The sequence below is a fragment of the Calypte anna genome, chromosome 1 (assembly GCF_003957555.1).
Source record: "Calypte anna isolate BGI_N300 chromosome 1, bCalAnn1_v1.p, whole genome shotgun sequence".
Taxonomy (NCBI): domain Eukaryota; kingdom Metazoa; phylum Chordata; class Aves; order Apodiformes; family Trochilidae; genus Calypte; species Calypte anna.
Window position 1 is genome coordinate 12,764,111 of NC_044244.1, and position 14,571 is coordinate 12,778,681.

Consider the following 14,571-nt stretch of genomic DNA (forward strand, 5'->3'; position numbering starts at 1 on the left):
CAAAGTCAGCTTTAAAGACTTTAAAGAAAATCCTTTTCTTTTATAAAAAGGTTTCTCCAGGAAAGAAGGAATAACCTGAAAATACCATTTTAACATTGACTTCCTAATGATGTGGTTATTTCCAGCATTATGCTTCATAGGATTAATAATGAGATTAAAAAATACAGCAGAACAGAAATGAAGTGCTCAGATCTTCCCAGAGTTCTAGGGAAAACACACATTTTTCCAAAGTGTATTTGTCAAAAAATTAATTGTTTAATTATCAAGTAATTAAATTAATTATATAAATAATTCACATATTTGTCAGAGAAGAGTTTGTCAGACATGTAGGAGACAGAGGAAAGGTGTGCTGTGCTGCCTAGTGCTGGGGAGCAGCTGAGGATTTCCCGAATTCTTCAGTAACTTTTCTGCCCCAAGGAGCACCCCTTGGCTGAGCTGGAGAGTAACAGCAGTCGTTTGTGTCCAATCTTTGCTGAATAAATTTGTGGAAATTAAATAATGCAGCAAGTCATGGCATTACTTATTCTTGAAGCAGTATTTTTCTTTTATCGAGCTAACTGATAGAATTGTAGGGTGGGAAAGGTTTCAGGAGCATGATCCCTCATGGGACTGGACAAAGCAGCAGCAAACTCTAGGCTACATAATGGTTAGAATTAATAGCTCTTTGTTTATCCTAATTACATTAATCAATTAGTAATGTGAGAGAAAAACATAATTGCTACCAGCAGAATGGGATTCAGTTGTAGCAGGGAGAGAGGTGAAGGCTTGTTAGCCTCCTGACCACACAGAAACAGTTCTCTTTCCATTTTTTTAACTTCTGACAAGTGGACTAATTCACAACATCTGGCAAGTAAACAACAGCTCACTGCTACACTACCAGCATGGCTGCAGTTCAGTGTAGTCAGTGGAAAGGGAGTTTTTCATCCAGACATGGGCAGTCTTAGGTTTTGTGCATTCTCAAGACCACATCTTCTGCCTGTTCATCTAGAGCACAATGCAAGCCCTATTCTCAGAAGAGTTCATATTTCCTGCTCAAGAAAAGGAAATAGTACACCAGAATGAACAAAAAAGTAGTTTCTCTGGATTCTAAGATATCTTACACAAGTTGCAATTACCTGGAAAACATTTCACATCTTCTCACACCTACACTTGTAGTAACAGAGAGGAGAGAACATGAATACACCGACAATTGAGAGAAGCAGCACAAAGGATTGACCTGATATTTGTGGTGTCCAGGGGAACAGTCCTTGCCTCCCTTTTGCCAGGTCCATTGAAGTACAGAGATTTTCCATCACTGAGCACGCCACAGCCTGTCCCAACCTGACCTCCTGTTATCTTGTTCCAGAGAGGGCTTAGTTTCCTCTCAAACCTGTCGAACATCTCACTGTGATTAGGCACATTAGACACACAGGTTCCATGTGATGCTTCAAGAAAAAAGAAAACAGCAGATGCTTTGGTGAAATTGTGCTGAACAGAGTAAAAGTCACATTAAGAACATTGGCAGACAGTTCTGTGGCATCCACATGATAAAGTACCATATCTGTATAACAAAGCAACAGGCTTTTCTAAGAAAATGACCAAACAAGAGTTTTGTACTGTTTTAAGCCCTCCATACAAATTTTTGTAGGCACAATAAGCCCTCTTCTTTTAAGAGCTAAGATGGCTTATTTCACTGGGTGAAAAACAGCCATGCTTAATGCTGATAAGGCATTTTATGTAAACAGAAAAATATTATCCTTTTATTTCCTTTTAAACACATTGAATAAAAGATGTTTGTGTATTGCTTTGTTGCTATAGAGGGCTGAAGAGAGTGCGGTGGTCTCAACCACTGTTTTTTTTCATTGAATTTGGGTTTTTTTTTGTTGCTGTTGTTTTCAGCATAAAGCCCCTGAAACCACAAGTGAGCAGAATTTTCCACAGAAGGGTCTGTCGGAACATATGTTCCCTCTTGGTCCCATGCCATCTGATGGCCAGAGGACCCAAAAAAAGAGCGATTCTTTGAAGATGATCCAAAAGCTTTTAAGCAGACTTTTTAGTTTATAATATTTTGTTTTGTTTTCTCTTCTATTGCTAGTCCCTTCCCCATTCATACAGATGGTGGTGTTCAAAGATTATGGTTGACAGAAACATCACCAGTGTCTGCTGCCTCCAGCTGCTCTGTTTTGCCTATGCTGAATCTTATTGAACGAAATGAAAACATTCTTGCTGACAGCCCATGAGATTTATGTCATCGTACATTTTTGTTGAATATTGCAGAGGAAAACCAAGATTTACAGCTTTACCTCAGCCAATGCTTACTGTCATCCCACCTGGAAAGGGGTGTCTTACCTGTGTAGCCCAGGTCACAGAAGCAGACTCCCGAGACGCAGTCCCCGTGACCACTGCAGTAGTTGGGGCAAGGCTCAGAGATGTAAACGCCGTCCAAGCCAAATGGGGGAACACTCTTGTGGGAGCTGCTCTCCTGGATCCAGCGGAATCGAGTCTTACTGCAGAGAAACAGTGATCATAGAATCATAGAATCATAGAATTGGCTGGGTTGGAAGGGACCTCAGAGATCATCGAGTCCAACCCTTTTACCACCATTGCGGTTGCTAGACCATGGCACTGAGTGTCACATCCAGTCTCTTTTTAAATATCTCCAGGGACGGAGAATCCACTACTTCCCTGGGCAGCCCATTCCAATGCTTGATCACTCTCTCCGTAAAGAAATTCTTTCTAATATTTAACCTAAATTTCCCCTGGCACAACTTAAGACCATGCCCTCTTGTCTTGTTGAAAGTCGTCTGGCAAAAGAGACCAACGTCCACCCGGTTACAACCTCCTTTCAAGGAGTTGTAGACAGCGATGAGGTTTCCCCTGAGCCTCCTCTTCTTCAGGCTGAACAGCCCCAGCTCTCTCAGCCTCTCTTCATAGGGTCTGTGCTCGAGTCCCTTCACCAGCCTGGTTGCCCTCCTTTGTACCTGAAGAGTGTGGTATTACTATACCCAGCTTAATCCCTGCTGCTTTCATTGAAGATTAAAAGGAGCTTTTCCTGTATTTGCCATTTGCAAACAAGATGCCTGGAAAGTATTTCTGACATCCTACATTTTGTGTGACTTCACTTAAGGATATTTTTTCTGGATTTTTTGTATGTGTTTTGACCTCCTCTAATTCTCTGACCCCTATCCACCACTGTGATGCAAAGAAGAGATACATGGTTTTATAATTATGAGTGAATTATTAGGTATGACTCTGAAGATGCCTTTCACTACTAAGCTCAACCCTAACTGCTAATTATATTTTAAAATCCCAGAACTTCATTTATTATCATACTTAGGAAAAGAATTCAGTAACGGGAGTGATGCAGAGTTTCTTACAGGAACATGTAATTTTGAGTGAAAAAACCTTCAAGTAATTTGGATACAAGAAAAATCATCCACTTAAAAAAATAATGGCAAATTATGAGTCTTACAGGACATGTGGACAGAATTGCAAAATTTTTATTCTTTGACAATAATGTGAAATTTCTGGAAAACAGTAATCTAATCCTTAGTTTGTATAAATTAAACTGCTCCAGGGACTTTGGTGAGCCTACACTGTTGCTGCACTGCATATGGAATTTGTTGAAGAAAAAACATTTTGGTTTTTAATTTTCAGTGTTTAACTTTTAGTTGAATCATTCTACAGGAGCTCCAGAGAGGGGAATAGTTTTCAAATTTCATTGCCAATCCATTAGATTAATTAAGATCCTCCTTGTAATAAACCATTGCTTTTTTTTTCTGTTATGCACTAATATTTGCTAAGTAGGTGATCACTGTGCTAGTGCTTTGTACCAACTGATGAAATGGGATGCTTTCTGGATAACCCAGGAATCCTAATTTCCAAAGTGATCCAGAGCTCCAGGACCCTCGTTGTACTCACAATACTTAATTTTTTTTATGCATTAGAATGCATTTCTTATTCCTGATCACATCACTGAACATAATGCCAAACAGATTGCTGCTATTGATTCTGCTCTACTTGTTTTGGGTAAATCAAATCAGCTGGTGTCAGATCTGTGCAATTTGGCACCTGCTTTTATTGGCTAATTACTGAAGAAAAGACGAACTTGTTATGGTACATGATGCTATTTCAGTTCCTTGCAGCAAAGACACCAGCTCCCCTGCTACACAATATGCCACACACTCAAAATCTGTCCCATGCTGGCAGGAGGCAGCAGGGGAACAGCCCAGGGCTCAGGGGGATGGCCTCTGGCTGAACTGGCAGCACATGATGCAGGCAACAAATCTGACCCGGGGTGTAAGACAGCAAGCAAAGGAAGCGAGAAACTTCAGCCAAATCTAACACTTAGGAAAGCCTCCTGGTTTCAGGACTTATTTGCACCTTCCACCATCTGATGTTTTCTCATGTGTATTAACCCAGTGCTGAGGGTGCACTCACAGATGAGCACACCTATCACTCCTCCCACCTTTGATTTCAGCTATCTCAGCTGCCTTCAATGATACAGCCCATTACACAGCACCTCAAATACCTTTCCAGGGTTTCTTTTCCCAGTGGTAACTGTAAAATAAATCCTGTTCAAATGGCTTATTTGATTCAAGTGACTTATCAGTCTCTTGCTGGTGCCTCGAACCTAATTGATATGTATAAAGAGAAACAGACCATGATGAAGAGATGGATGCAAAATTAAAATGTTCTGGGTACCTTTTTACTTTCTAATTTAATTCTACAGACCATTCTGACACCTTTAAAATGGAAAGCTTCTCCCTCTTTTGGATAGATTAGTACATTTGTGCCAGGGGAGGTTTAGATTGGATATTAGGAAAAATACCTTTACTGAAAGGGTTGTCAGACACTGGAACAGGCTGCTCAGGGAAGTGGTGGAATTACCATCCCTGAATGTATTTAAAAGACATCTAGAAGTGGGTCCCAGGTACATGGTTTGGTGGTGGATTTGACAAAGTGCTATGCTAATGGTTGGATTTCATGATACTAAAGGTCTTTTCCAATCAAAGCATTTCTATGATTCCATGATTTTTTGCAGGCCTGCTGATTTTTCATACCACTTTTATTCACAACTTGCAACTTTTTCCTGATATAGTATCAAAGAAGAAGCAGCTAACTCACAGGTTCAACTGGCATGTCTGGTGTACAAGGTATAGTACCTGGCTGCAAGTGACCTGGGGATAACAATAGTAATTCTTGTCCAGTCCTCAAAATCTCCTGTGTGATACACGGTGGGCTCATTCAGCTCCCGGGAGCTTCCCTCACATCCTTTCATTCCTGGAGATGCAGGGTAGCATCCCTCCTTCACAAGTGACCAGAAGAGCCCAGCATTGTGTGAGTACTGAAGCAGAACAGGAGCAGAGCTGCTGTACTGGTTGGTGCAACCAATGTTCAGCTGCAAAAAAGTAGAGCAAAAAAAAAAAAAAAAGCAGAATATCAGATATGAGCTGAAGAAACCTGAGCTGTTATTGGTACTTATTATCTGCAAACCACCTTTGACCTTTTCGTTTGGGGGCCTGTGTGCTGAATGCTTGCTTTGCACCCTGCTTGCAAACACTGACTGATGCTTGGGATCTTTCTTATGTGTATATGACATTTCTCAGTAAAAATTACCACTATCTCTTCATCAAGGTTGTTGGGTTTGCACACCTAAGTGTGCAAAGAGCATTTCAAAGGTCCTGGCACACAGCAGGCCATGAACAGCAATATGCCTACATGACCAGAAGGGGTGGGAAGAGCTGTATCCTCTGAGACCCCTCCCATCAGTAGCCCATCCCATGTGCCCAGAGGATCGGACTGAATCCCAGGTCCATCCTACCGTGGGCTTCAAGCCCTGATCACAGCTGAGTCATCAGCCGGAGAGGAATGGTCTCTGGGAGCTGGCACTGCAATTTGGGCCCTCAGAGTAGTGCAAAGTTGGATGAAGTAGGAAACTGCATATTAAAATGTGAAATGAAAATGTAACCAAGACAAAAATCAACTGCTGATTTGAAGTTTTCGCTTCCATTTTTCAAGCTATCAGAAAAATATTAGTTTTCATTATTTTATTGCTGAAATTCTACTTGAGCTGTAGAATGTAAATTGTAAACCAAAATAATTACTGTAAAATGAAATAATTTTGACAAATTACTGTCTTTGAGTTTATCAATGCAAAATTATTCCAAGCATCTACTTAAAATGGAAATATCACAAACTCAGGAAAGCATTTAGCCATATGTTTAAAATTAAAGCATGCAAATAGGACTAACACATTTATGTGCAGGCCAGTTTAAAAGCTTTTGAAAAAAGAGGGGAGGATAAATGCAGGCTTTAAATAATAGATTTTATAAAGAAGAATTCACTGTTCTCTGATAAATGTTGTTTGTGTTTTGTATATTTGTGTTACATTGCCAAGTGCTTCAGAGATAGAGGGTATATAAAATGATTTTTTAAGTATTGATTTTTTAGATTAAACAATTTTTTAAATGCTGTTGGTCATAAAACCTACAGAATGGAGATTTAGTCACTAAAGTTAAGTGGTGAAGAGGCAGGATATCTTTTCCAGAATAAATGGTGTATATATTTTGAAATATTTTGGGAGCTTAGACAGTTTAAAGTATAAAACTACAAACAATACTCAGAAATTGCATTGCAATCCCTCTGTTTGTATAGCAATTCATTAGCATAAATTTTAGATTAAATGAGATTATTTTACAAATCCCATTATTTCTAACTAACTTTCCTACTTACAGAACTGTGGGAATTATATTTGAAAAGTTGCCTGTAAACATCTGATCTCTTTAATAATTCCAATTGTAAATTATTCAGCATCTGTATCCCCCAATTATGTAAGGACCATGTATTTGTGGTGAGCTCATTAAAATTGCATTGCAACCAACCTCCAGAATTCACCAATGGGATTTCATTATAAACTCAATAAAATTTTGATTAGGGTTCAGAACCAAGCACTTGTCAAAGCAAATACACTTTATTTGGAGCCTGTATTCTGATGTTTTTTCAGACCACTGAAATTTGTGTAAGACCTTTAAAGAAGAGAATGATAATTGGAGCCTATATTCATTGACACAATAAAAGTAAATTATATGAAATACCCATACTGGAGCACAGAGCTGCTTCTAAGTCCTTAAATAGTTTACAATGCAAAAAATGTACGGAAGCCACATTGGAGCTTTTGTAGTCATAGAGCCCCAGACGGGATAAATCCTTTTTCCCTTGACAGGGCAGTAGCATTTCCTAGTACTGACTTTCATATAGTGACAACCACTTCAGCTCCCTTCTGAAATCTATTGAAGAACAAGCTTCAAAACTTCTCCAGAGGGGTTAACAAGCTCCCTTGCACCATGGTTTTGGCTGTCCTTCTAGAAAAAGCAGCATGATATTTTATGCTGTAGGAATTCATACCTGTGCTCTTCACATCTTTTTCACAGTTGTAAAATTTAGCACCTTGTTTTAACCTGTGGCCCCAGCAACATCTTGCAACTATTGACTAAGGACCATTTTACTGATATTCTGCAGGGATTTATGTTTAAGGAATACCTTGAACTGTAGGACATATCCAGGCTTCAGAGTTAAATCCCGAGTCACTGCAAACCGGTCTCCATCTGATTTACCAAAGAGCATGGCAGAGGGGGTGGCAGAGCAAAAACTTTCATTTTTGGTCATCCCTTCATTGGCCAACATTAACCATACACTCATTTGGTTCATAGGGTAATCAAATGCTGGCTTTTCATAGAAGTTCTGTTAGAAATTAAAAGAAAAACATCAAAAGTGTTATCACCTCGATCAACTCCCGAATTTTCCAATTTGTATTTTCTGTCATTTTCAAAAAATTGTAATTTCCAAAATTTATGTCTTGACTTTTTGAGGAGATATACAATAACATTGTCACGATTAGGAACCTGATGGTTTTGTGATAAGACCCAGGTTCCTCCCACAGAGAGACACAGCTGCAAACACTACAACTGTTTCTTTAAATACACCAAGTATTTTCAAAGAAAATTACATTCAAAGAAAAGTCTATTAACAGAGAGGATGGTCCTTGTTTAAGGTGCATGGCCACAGCCTCCTCTTGCTCATTACCTGTGGTAAAGTGGGATTAACAACAGGGATGATGTGCTTCTGCTTCTCTGACAAAATGATGATGTCATCGATGGCCCACTGATCATAGCCCTCCCCTGAAAACACGGGCTGCCACCAGCGAAACCTTGTGCAAGGTGTCTTGGCTGCAGCTGGCAGCTCCAGATAGACAAACCTGAAGAACAGAAATTCCAGACATTCAGAAGAATTTTATGGAACATAGTTTGTAGAGAAAGGGGATAAATACCACTGAACAGAGAAAAGAGGCAGGAAAGCCAGTATCTATCTTGTATGTAGAAGTCCTCAGAAATCCTCTACATATCTGGTTATCTATTTATACACTGCATATCAAGAAGCCTTCTTTGTCCTTGTCTGTGGAGAATGTAAGCTCTTCAAGACAATGGCTATTTTTGACTCTCTATTACTATATTGCCTAGCACAATAAGGAACTGATTTAAACTCTTCAGCTTTGAATTAAACTGCTCAGCTGATCCATGTTCAGCAAGTCTTAACATTCTTTTGGTGCCAGCAAGTAACAGTGAAATATGCTGGCAAAATTAATTTCTTATTCTCTTCTGCTGGTTAGTCCTATTTGCAGTCAAAAACATCCTTTTATTACAATGGCAGAGATCATGTAGCAGAGTTTTCTCTGCTGTGTATAAAAATACCTCATCCCTCCTATATGGATCTTCATAAAAGATCTCTAGATCTTCTCAGATGGTTTTGTTTATGTTCAACTAATGAAACACCCTACAATAATCATGTTAAATAAAAACTGAAGTTTCAAACCTAATCATAGGTTAGAAATTCAGTACTTTGTTACTTGTTCAGTCCTTACATATATGTGTCAGACAACTTATATATATGCACTTATGCATGTATTATTTTCTATACTCTTATTTTATACCACATGTTATTTTGCACCATAGAACCTGCTTCACTTGCTGGTAAGACAGAGGGAGGTGGAGGAATTGCTCAGGGCTACAGCACACCTTCTTATCCAGAGGATTCCTAGATTTATAAGTTGCAAAATAAAGAATTGGAAAAATACGATCTGCACCACATTTGACGCAGCAGAATAATAAATATGCATTGCAATATTCAGCAGGGGCTATCACTCTTGTTTACTCAGAGGGGCAAATGTTTTGCCAAAAAATAATGTATTGGATGGTCCAGCAATGAAGGTTTCAGTATGTAGCTTCTTTGATGGGTGTGTCCTGTAATTCTGGCAAAACAGAGGCTAAACAAAGTTCAGTGGTTTTATACTTCCAAGTGCCTTGATCACCTTTAGAAAAGGACAGTTTGCTTAAAAGTCCTTCTGAAAATGTTGTTTATTGCAATGCAAATGACAAGATGGGAAGATAAAATTATTCACATATCAAAAGATGTGAACTACAGGTAACAGAAATCATGTTAATATCTACACAGAAAATGCATTAATAGTTCCACTGGCAACCTATATCTTACAGAAAATTTGAAATGCTGAATCACAGAATCAGAGAATGTTAGGGGTTGGAAGGGACCTTAAAAGATCACTGAGAACCAACCCCACTGCCAGAGCTGGATCATGATTTCTTCTTCTCCTTAAGTATTTCTTTAAAGGAATGTTTGTTGTATGTGACATTAATACATCTTCATCAGATCTGAAACCAGAGTCAGAAAAGATTGCACATTTCTACACCTCTTTTGGGCAAGTTCTGTATTTGCTTGCCAATCTTTTGCACATATTAGCATTTTAGTCATGTTTCACATGAGAGGTGAGTGATTGGAAACTTTATATTTTACTTCGATTTTTAAGGCCTGTTTTTATTTGATTTTTCCTTCCCAGTGACAGCAGTTTACTGTGGCAGCCTGGCAAAGCATCCATATTATGTCAGCCATATGATTTCTTCTAAGCATTATAACTTGAAATTATTATTCATGATTTCATAAACTGAGATATAGTGGGGTTTTTTTTAAAGAGCTGGTGCAGTATGGATTTAATTTTGACCAAAATGATACCTGGGTTTGCTGAAGTCAGAGAAATACATTTCTGCTAGTAGCTGCCAGTTGATACCACCATTATTGCTGTACTGCAGCAGCACACCTTCTTCTCTGCTGTCTGGTTTATTGCATGAAGAACTGTCTCCTCCTATCTGGATGTAAAACTGGACAAAATCCACCCAAGTAGTGTCCAAATCCCAGCTTACCAACTGTCTTTTTCCAGCCTACAATGAAGAGAACAAAGGTGGGAAAATAATATTAAACATGACATCTTCACTATAAACAGACATATTTAAAGCCAAGCACAGATGAATATTGCACAGAAAATTGCACTACACAGACATAAAATTTAGTGTTAACATAATTTTTTCTTGTCTTGCAGTCAATGATTGTGCTTGGCCATCCTTTATTTCTTAATCACTCTGGTGTGATCCCACAAGCAGTTTTATTATTACATTTTAACACACAATGGAGCTTCACAACACAATTTCATCATAACTATTACATCTCATTCCTTCAAGGTGTCAAGTACCATTGGAAGACAAAAAGCATAGCTTGGGTACTCTGAACCAACTGGGGCTAAATTTTTAAGTATTCAGCTTTGTAATGATAAAACATAAAGCAGTAAAAAGACATTTCTGACATCTCATTTCCCCAGTCAAATCTTGTACCGAGTAAGGCTGGCAGGTCATCTGAAATTATAGCCTCTATAATATATGTTGCTTGAAGGTCAGCTCCTACACAAGAACAAGAGGGGCATTTTTGGTTATGCCTCACCTGAGCAGGATTTATTCCTACACAAAACTATGCCCTTTTCATAGTAAGTGTTGTAAGTCAGGAGTCTTTTTAACTAAAACCTGTCACTTTGTTTTCAGGTTTGCCTGAGCACAGCTAGAACTCCTCTTATGTTTATGTTCCTCCTGCCCTTTCTCAATTAACCTGGCTTTGTGGGTAACTGAAAGAGCTCTGTATTGCAAACACACCTAAAATTGATTAAAGTGAGTTGTAAACCAAAGAATAGAGCAGATAGGCATAACAAAGCCAACATTAATTGTGGCAGCAGTAATTGTGCCAGCACAATTGTGCCAATTGTGCCATTGATTATGGCAGCAAACATGAGACATTGAAATAAAAAGCATCTATGCAAAGAAACTGAGCCTGTGTATATGCGTTCCCAAAACAAGATAGAGCTGTTGAGCAACTATTAAAATATTTTTTATTTTCTGCCAACATGGCCACTGGATGCCTCAAAAAAGATCTAAACCAAAATTAAATAAACCACCTTCTGTTGATGGCTTGCAGACTGCTACTACTCAAGAAATGAATGATAACCTAACCCTTAGAGATCAATAGAAAGAAGCCAAGAATTTTTAAATGAGTTTTTCACTCCTCCTTAGCAGAAATCAGAAGAAACATCATAGCAGGTTAATTCTAATTTAGCAAACTACTTTGTGAAGCTTGGCATAAGGAACTGAGCCAGAAGGAAAAACATCTAACAGAGAAGACAATTATATAAAAAAATCCAATTATCACAATTAGCTAGCTATAGTGATTGGTCTGTTATGAAATTTTCAGTGCAGAGATGCATTTCCAGGGGAGCTGGATGTGAGACTATGTAGGAGAGCTGAAAATTATTTGATGGGTTAGATTTTTGTAATGAGGTAAATGACACAATTACACAGCATCGCATATTGGGTTATTCTTCTGGGACTAATCTGGCTCTCATGACAGAAGTGGCAGTTTGATCAAACCTTTAAAAGAGAAGCACATAGCTGCATTTATACTCTGCCTTTCAATTATGAGCAAAACAAAATTTAGTATTAGACCCAAGAAGCAACAATAAAAAATAAATCTGTGATTACAAGCCATAAGCTTACATTTGGTCATAAAGATCTCTTTATATTTTAATTATAATTTTGATTAATTAGCAGAATTCCCTGTATCTCTTTCTTGTTATATTATTTTTGTTTGCCAAGGATCTTAGTCATGCAAAAGAGTATTCTCCTGCAGACTAGCCACTTTCTAAAAGTCTGCAGTAGTGGCTTTCTTATTAGTTTTCAACCCATGACCTCAAATTCAGCTCCTTGTACCATGAAAGCCCAGCCTGTCTGCCAGCCCTGTTCTGTCACCCAGAACAGAACAAATAAGAGCTGGGGATTGCTGAGAAAGAACCAAGTCTTAGAACAGAAAATGCACAATTAAGACAGTGTGAATGTACACACTTCCCAGCACACTGGCGATTTACTCCCTTCCCTCAGAGCTTGTATTTCTTCAATTCATAATGCATGTGTCCCTCCCTACTCTTTTGTTCTCTACCTGCAGAGCACAGCTGGTCTGTTTAATGGACTTCTCATACTGTGTGCTGCTTTCTGCCACCTTCCTTTGCCATTTAATCACATCATGCTCCATTCAAACCCACATTATGGGCTTTTTTTGGTCTCCCATGCGTTGTTACTACCTTGTTGAAGTATAGCGAGGAGCCAGATGAGATGACTCCACAGCCTTCTTCAGGCTTGACAATCTCTCCCCCAATAATTTCCTGCCACTCTGTCTTCAGGCTCTCTGAGTTCTCAAAATCAGACATGACAGTTGAAGGAAGGGGATTTTCAGGCTGACATTCAGTACCCCGAAACCCTGAGTCACACCTGGTAGGAAACAGAAATTAATCAAGCTTTTAAACATTTTATTTTATGCTGACAATTACTCAAGGTGGTGCGGTGACCTTTTAAAATTAGATGTAAAATAATAAATCATTCTGGGATTGGAATTTTGTATCCTGGAAATGAGTTGGAATCACTGGATAACTGGAAACAAACTACATCTTATATCTAAAAAACCTCCAACCTGCAGCATCCAGAAAGTTTGAAGCCGGCAGGCAGCTGCTGTGCCCTTGGTACTGTACCTGGGGGGAACGACAGGGGCTGCCAAACAGTGCTGAGCTGGGCTGTGGTGTTCTGCTGGTAAAATAGCTGCAGCACTGGCTGGTCCCTGGGGCCCTTATGCAAAGGGCTGAGGAGCCACCAAGACACCTGCAGCAGGGCAGCCTTGTGCTACTGAAAGCTCTTCAAGTGCCTGGATCTGCTAAGGGCACAGATTTTCTGACAGAGATGTGTGGAGCAACTGGCTATTAATGTCTAACACCCCTCTCCCCAACAATGCAGCAAAAACCCCACAAACCAACGCAAAACGCACCCACAAAACAACAGGATACCTAAAGTAGTAACTGTTAAAAAGAACTGGCAAATGCTTTATACCTGCAAACACCGTGGTCACACCAGCCATGTCCACTGCACATGTTGGGACATTGCTGTCCAATGTAGATGTTATCTAAGGCCCATTCATCCTGGGCTGTGTAGTAGCACTGACTCCAGCGGAACCGTGTGGCACTTGACCTTAAAACCAACAACATTTTAATTTGTGATTCTTTACAGAAAGGCAAGGAAACACATAAATTCCAAGTATAAAAAATAAAATAAGTCGATATCACAGCCACAGCCCAGCCTGCAGACTGGCACAACAAGAGGCATATTTTTGTAAATGAACTTTCTAGATGATGTCATGTGCTACACAGGGCTGTATGATGGACTTACCAGCCATTCATGACATTTCTGAGAAACACTGAAGAAATGTTACGGGACCTTGTGCATTAAGATAAAACCTACCACTAAATACTATTTGATTTCTATTGTATGCCATCCAAGGTGATAAGATGCAAAATTAGAAAGATGGATCTAGATTTTTAAATTTTTGCTCACAGGCTATATTTAACAGGCTATAAAATCTGTAAAAAGCTTTCTTTTGAAATTTTTTTTATTTTAAAAAAATTTATGAAAATGGAGTCATGAATGTAAGCATTTCTCCTCTTTCAGAGGATGGTGAGGGTGGAAGCTGGAGGTTGCTACAATAAGAAGCAGCAGCTTTTTCCAGGCTTGTTTCTAGGCCATATGGCTATGGCATGAAATATAATATTGTTGCTTTAAGTTAAAAAAAAACTTCCCCTCCAAAAAAAGAAAACCAAAAAAGTAGAATGACCTGTTAAAATTAATACTGTAAAGGTGGCTGAGCCACCTGCTCCAACATATGGAACTGGAAAAACATTAAGAGGTGGCCTGTGCAGCTAAAATTGACAGTGCAGCAGAGCAGTTAACCATCCAGTTATATACTACAAGCATATGAACATTATTTTAGTACATGCTTGGAGAAATTTTTAGAATAGTAATTTTTAACTTCTTTTAAAAAACAAGTGAAGCTACCTAAGGGCTTGATTTTTAGTTCAAATTACCCTTGTGTTAAGTATCTGACTGATATTGAAAATATTGTAGAATTTTTAGAGCACGCAGAGCTAATCTGTGGGGGCAGATCTGCCGATTAAATACTCCCTCAGGATTTAATATATTGATGGGTTACATTGCAGAAGCTATGAATTATCCATTAAAAGAGCACAATGTCAGTAATCTGCATCAGGGACTTCCTGAGCTTGCATAGGCACAATGGACAGCCAGTATTTGCTACAATTATTTACTGTTT

The 14,571-nt window shown here is 38.9% G+C and overlaps 1 protein-coding gene across 1 annotated transcript in view; it reads right to left on the reverse strand.

Annotated features, from left to right (window-relative positions):
• RELN (reelin) overlaps positions 1–14,571 on the reverse strand; it is a 270,920-nt gene that overhangs the window by 58,568 nt on the left and 197,781 nt on the right. The window contains exons 23-30 of the mRNA XM_030447325.1: positions 13,299–13,436; positions 12,503–12,689; positions 10,063–10,268; positions 8,065–8,236; positions 7,522–7,722; positions 5,145–5,380; positions 2,329–2,486; positions 1,217–1,424 (exon numbers count right to left, since the gene is read on the reverse strand). Coding sequence (XP_030303185.1) covers positions 1,217–1,424; positions 2,329–2,486; positions 5,145–5,380; positions 7,522–7,722; positions 8,065–8,236; positions 10,063–10,268; positions 12,503–12,689; positions 13,299–13,436 — 1,506 coding nt within the window. The remainder of the gene's footprint in view (positions 1–1,216; positions 1,425–2,328; positions 2,487–5,144; positions 5,381–7,521; positions 7,723–8,064; positions 8,237–10,062; positions 10,269–12,502; positions 12,690–13,298; positions 13,437–14,571) is intronic.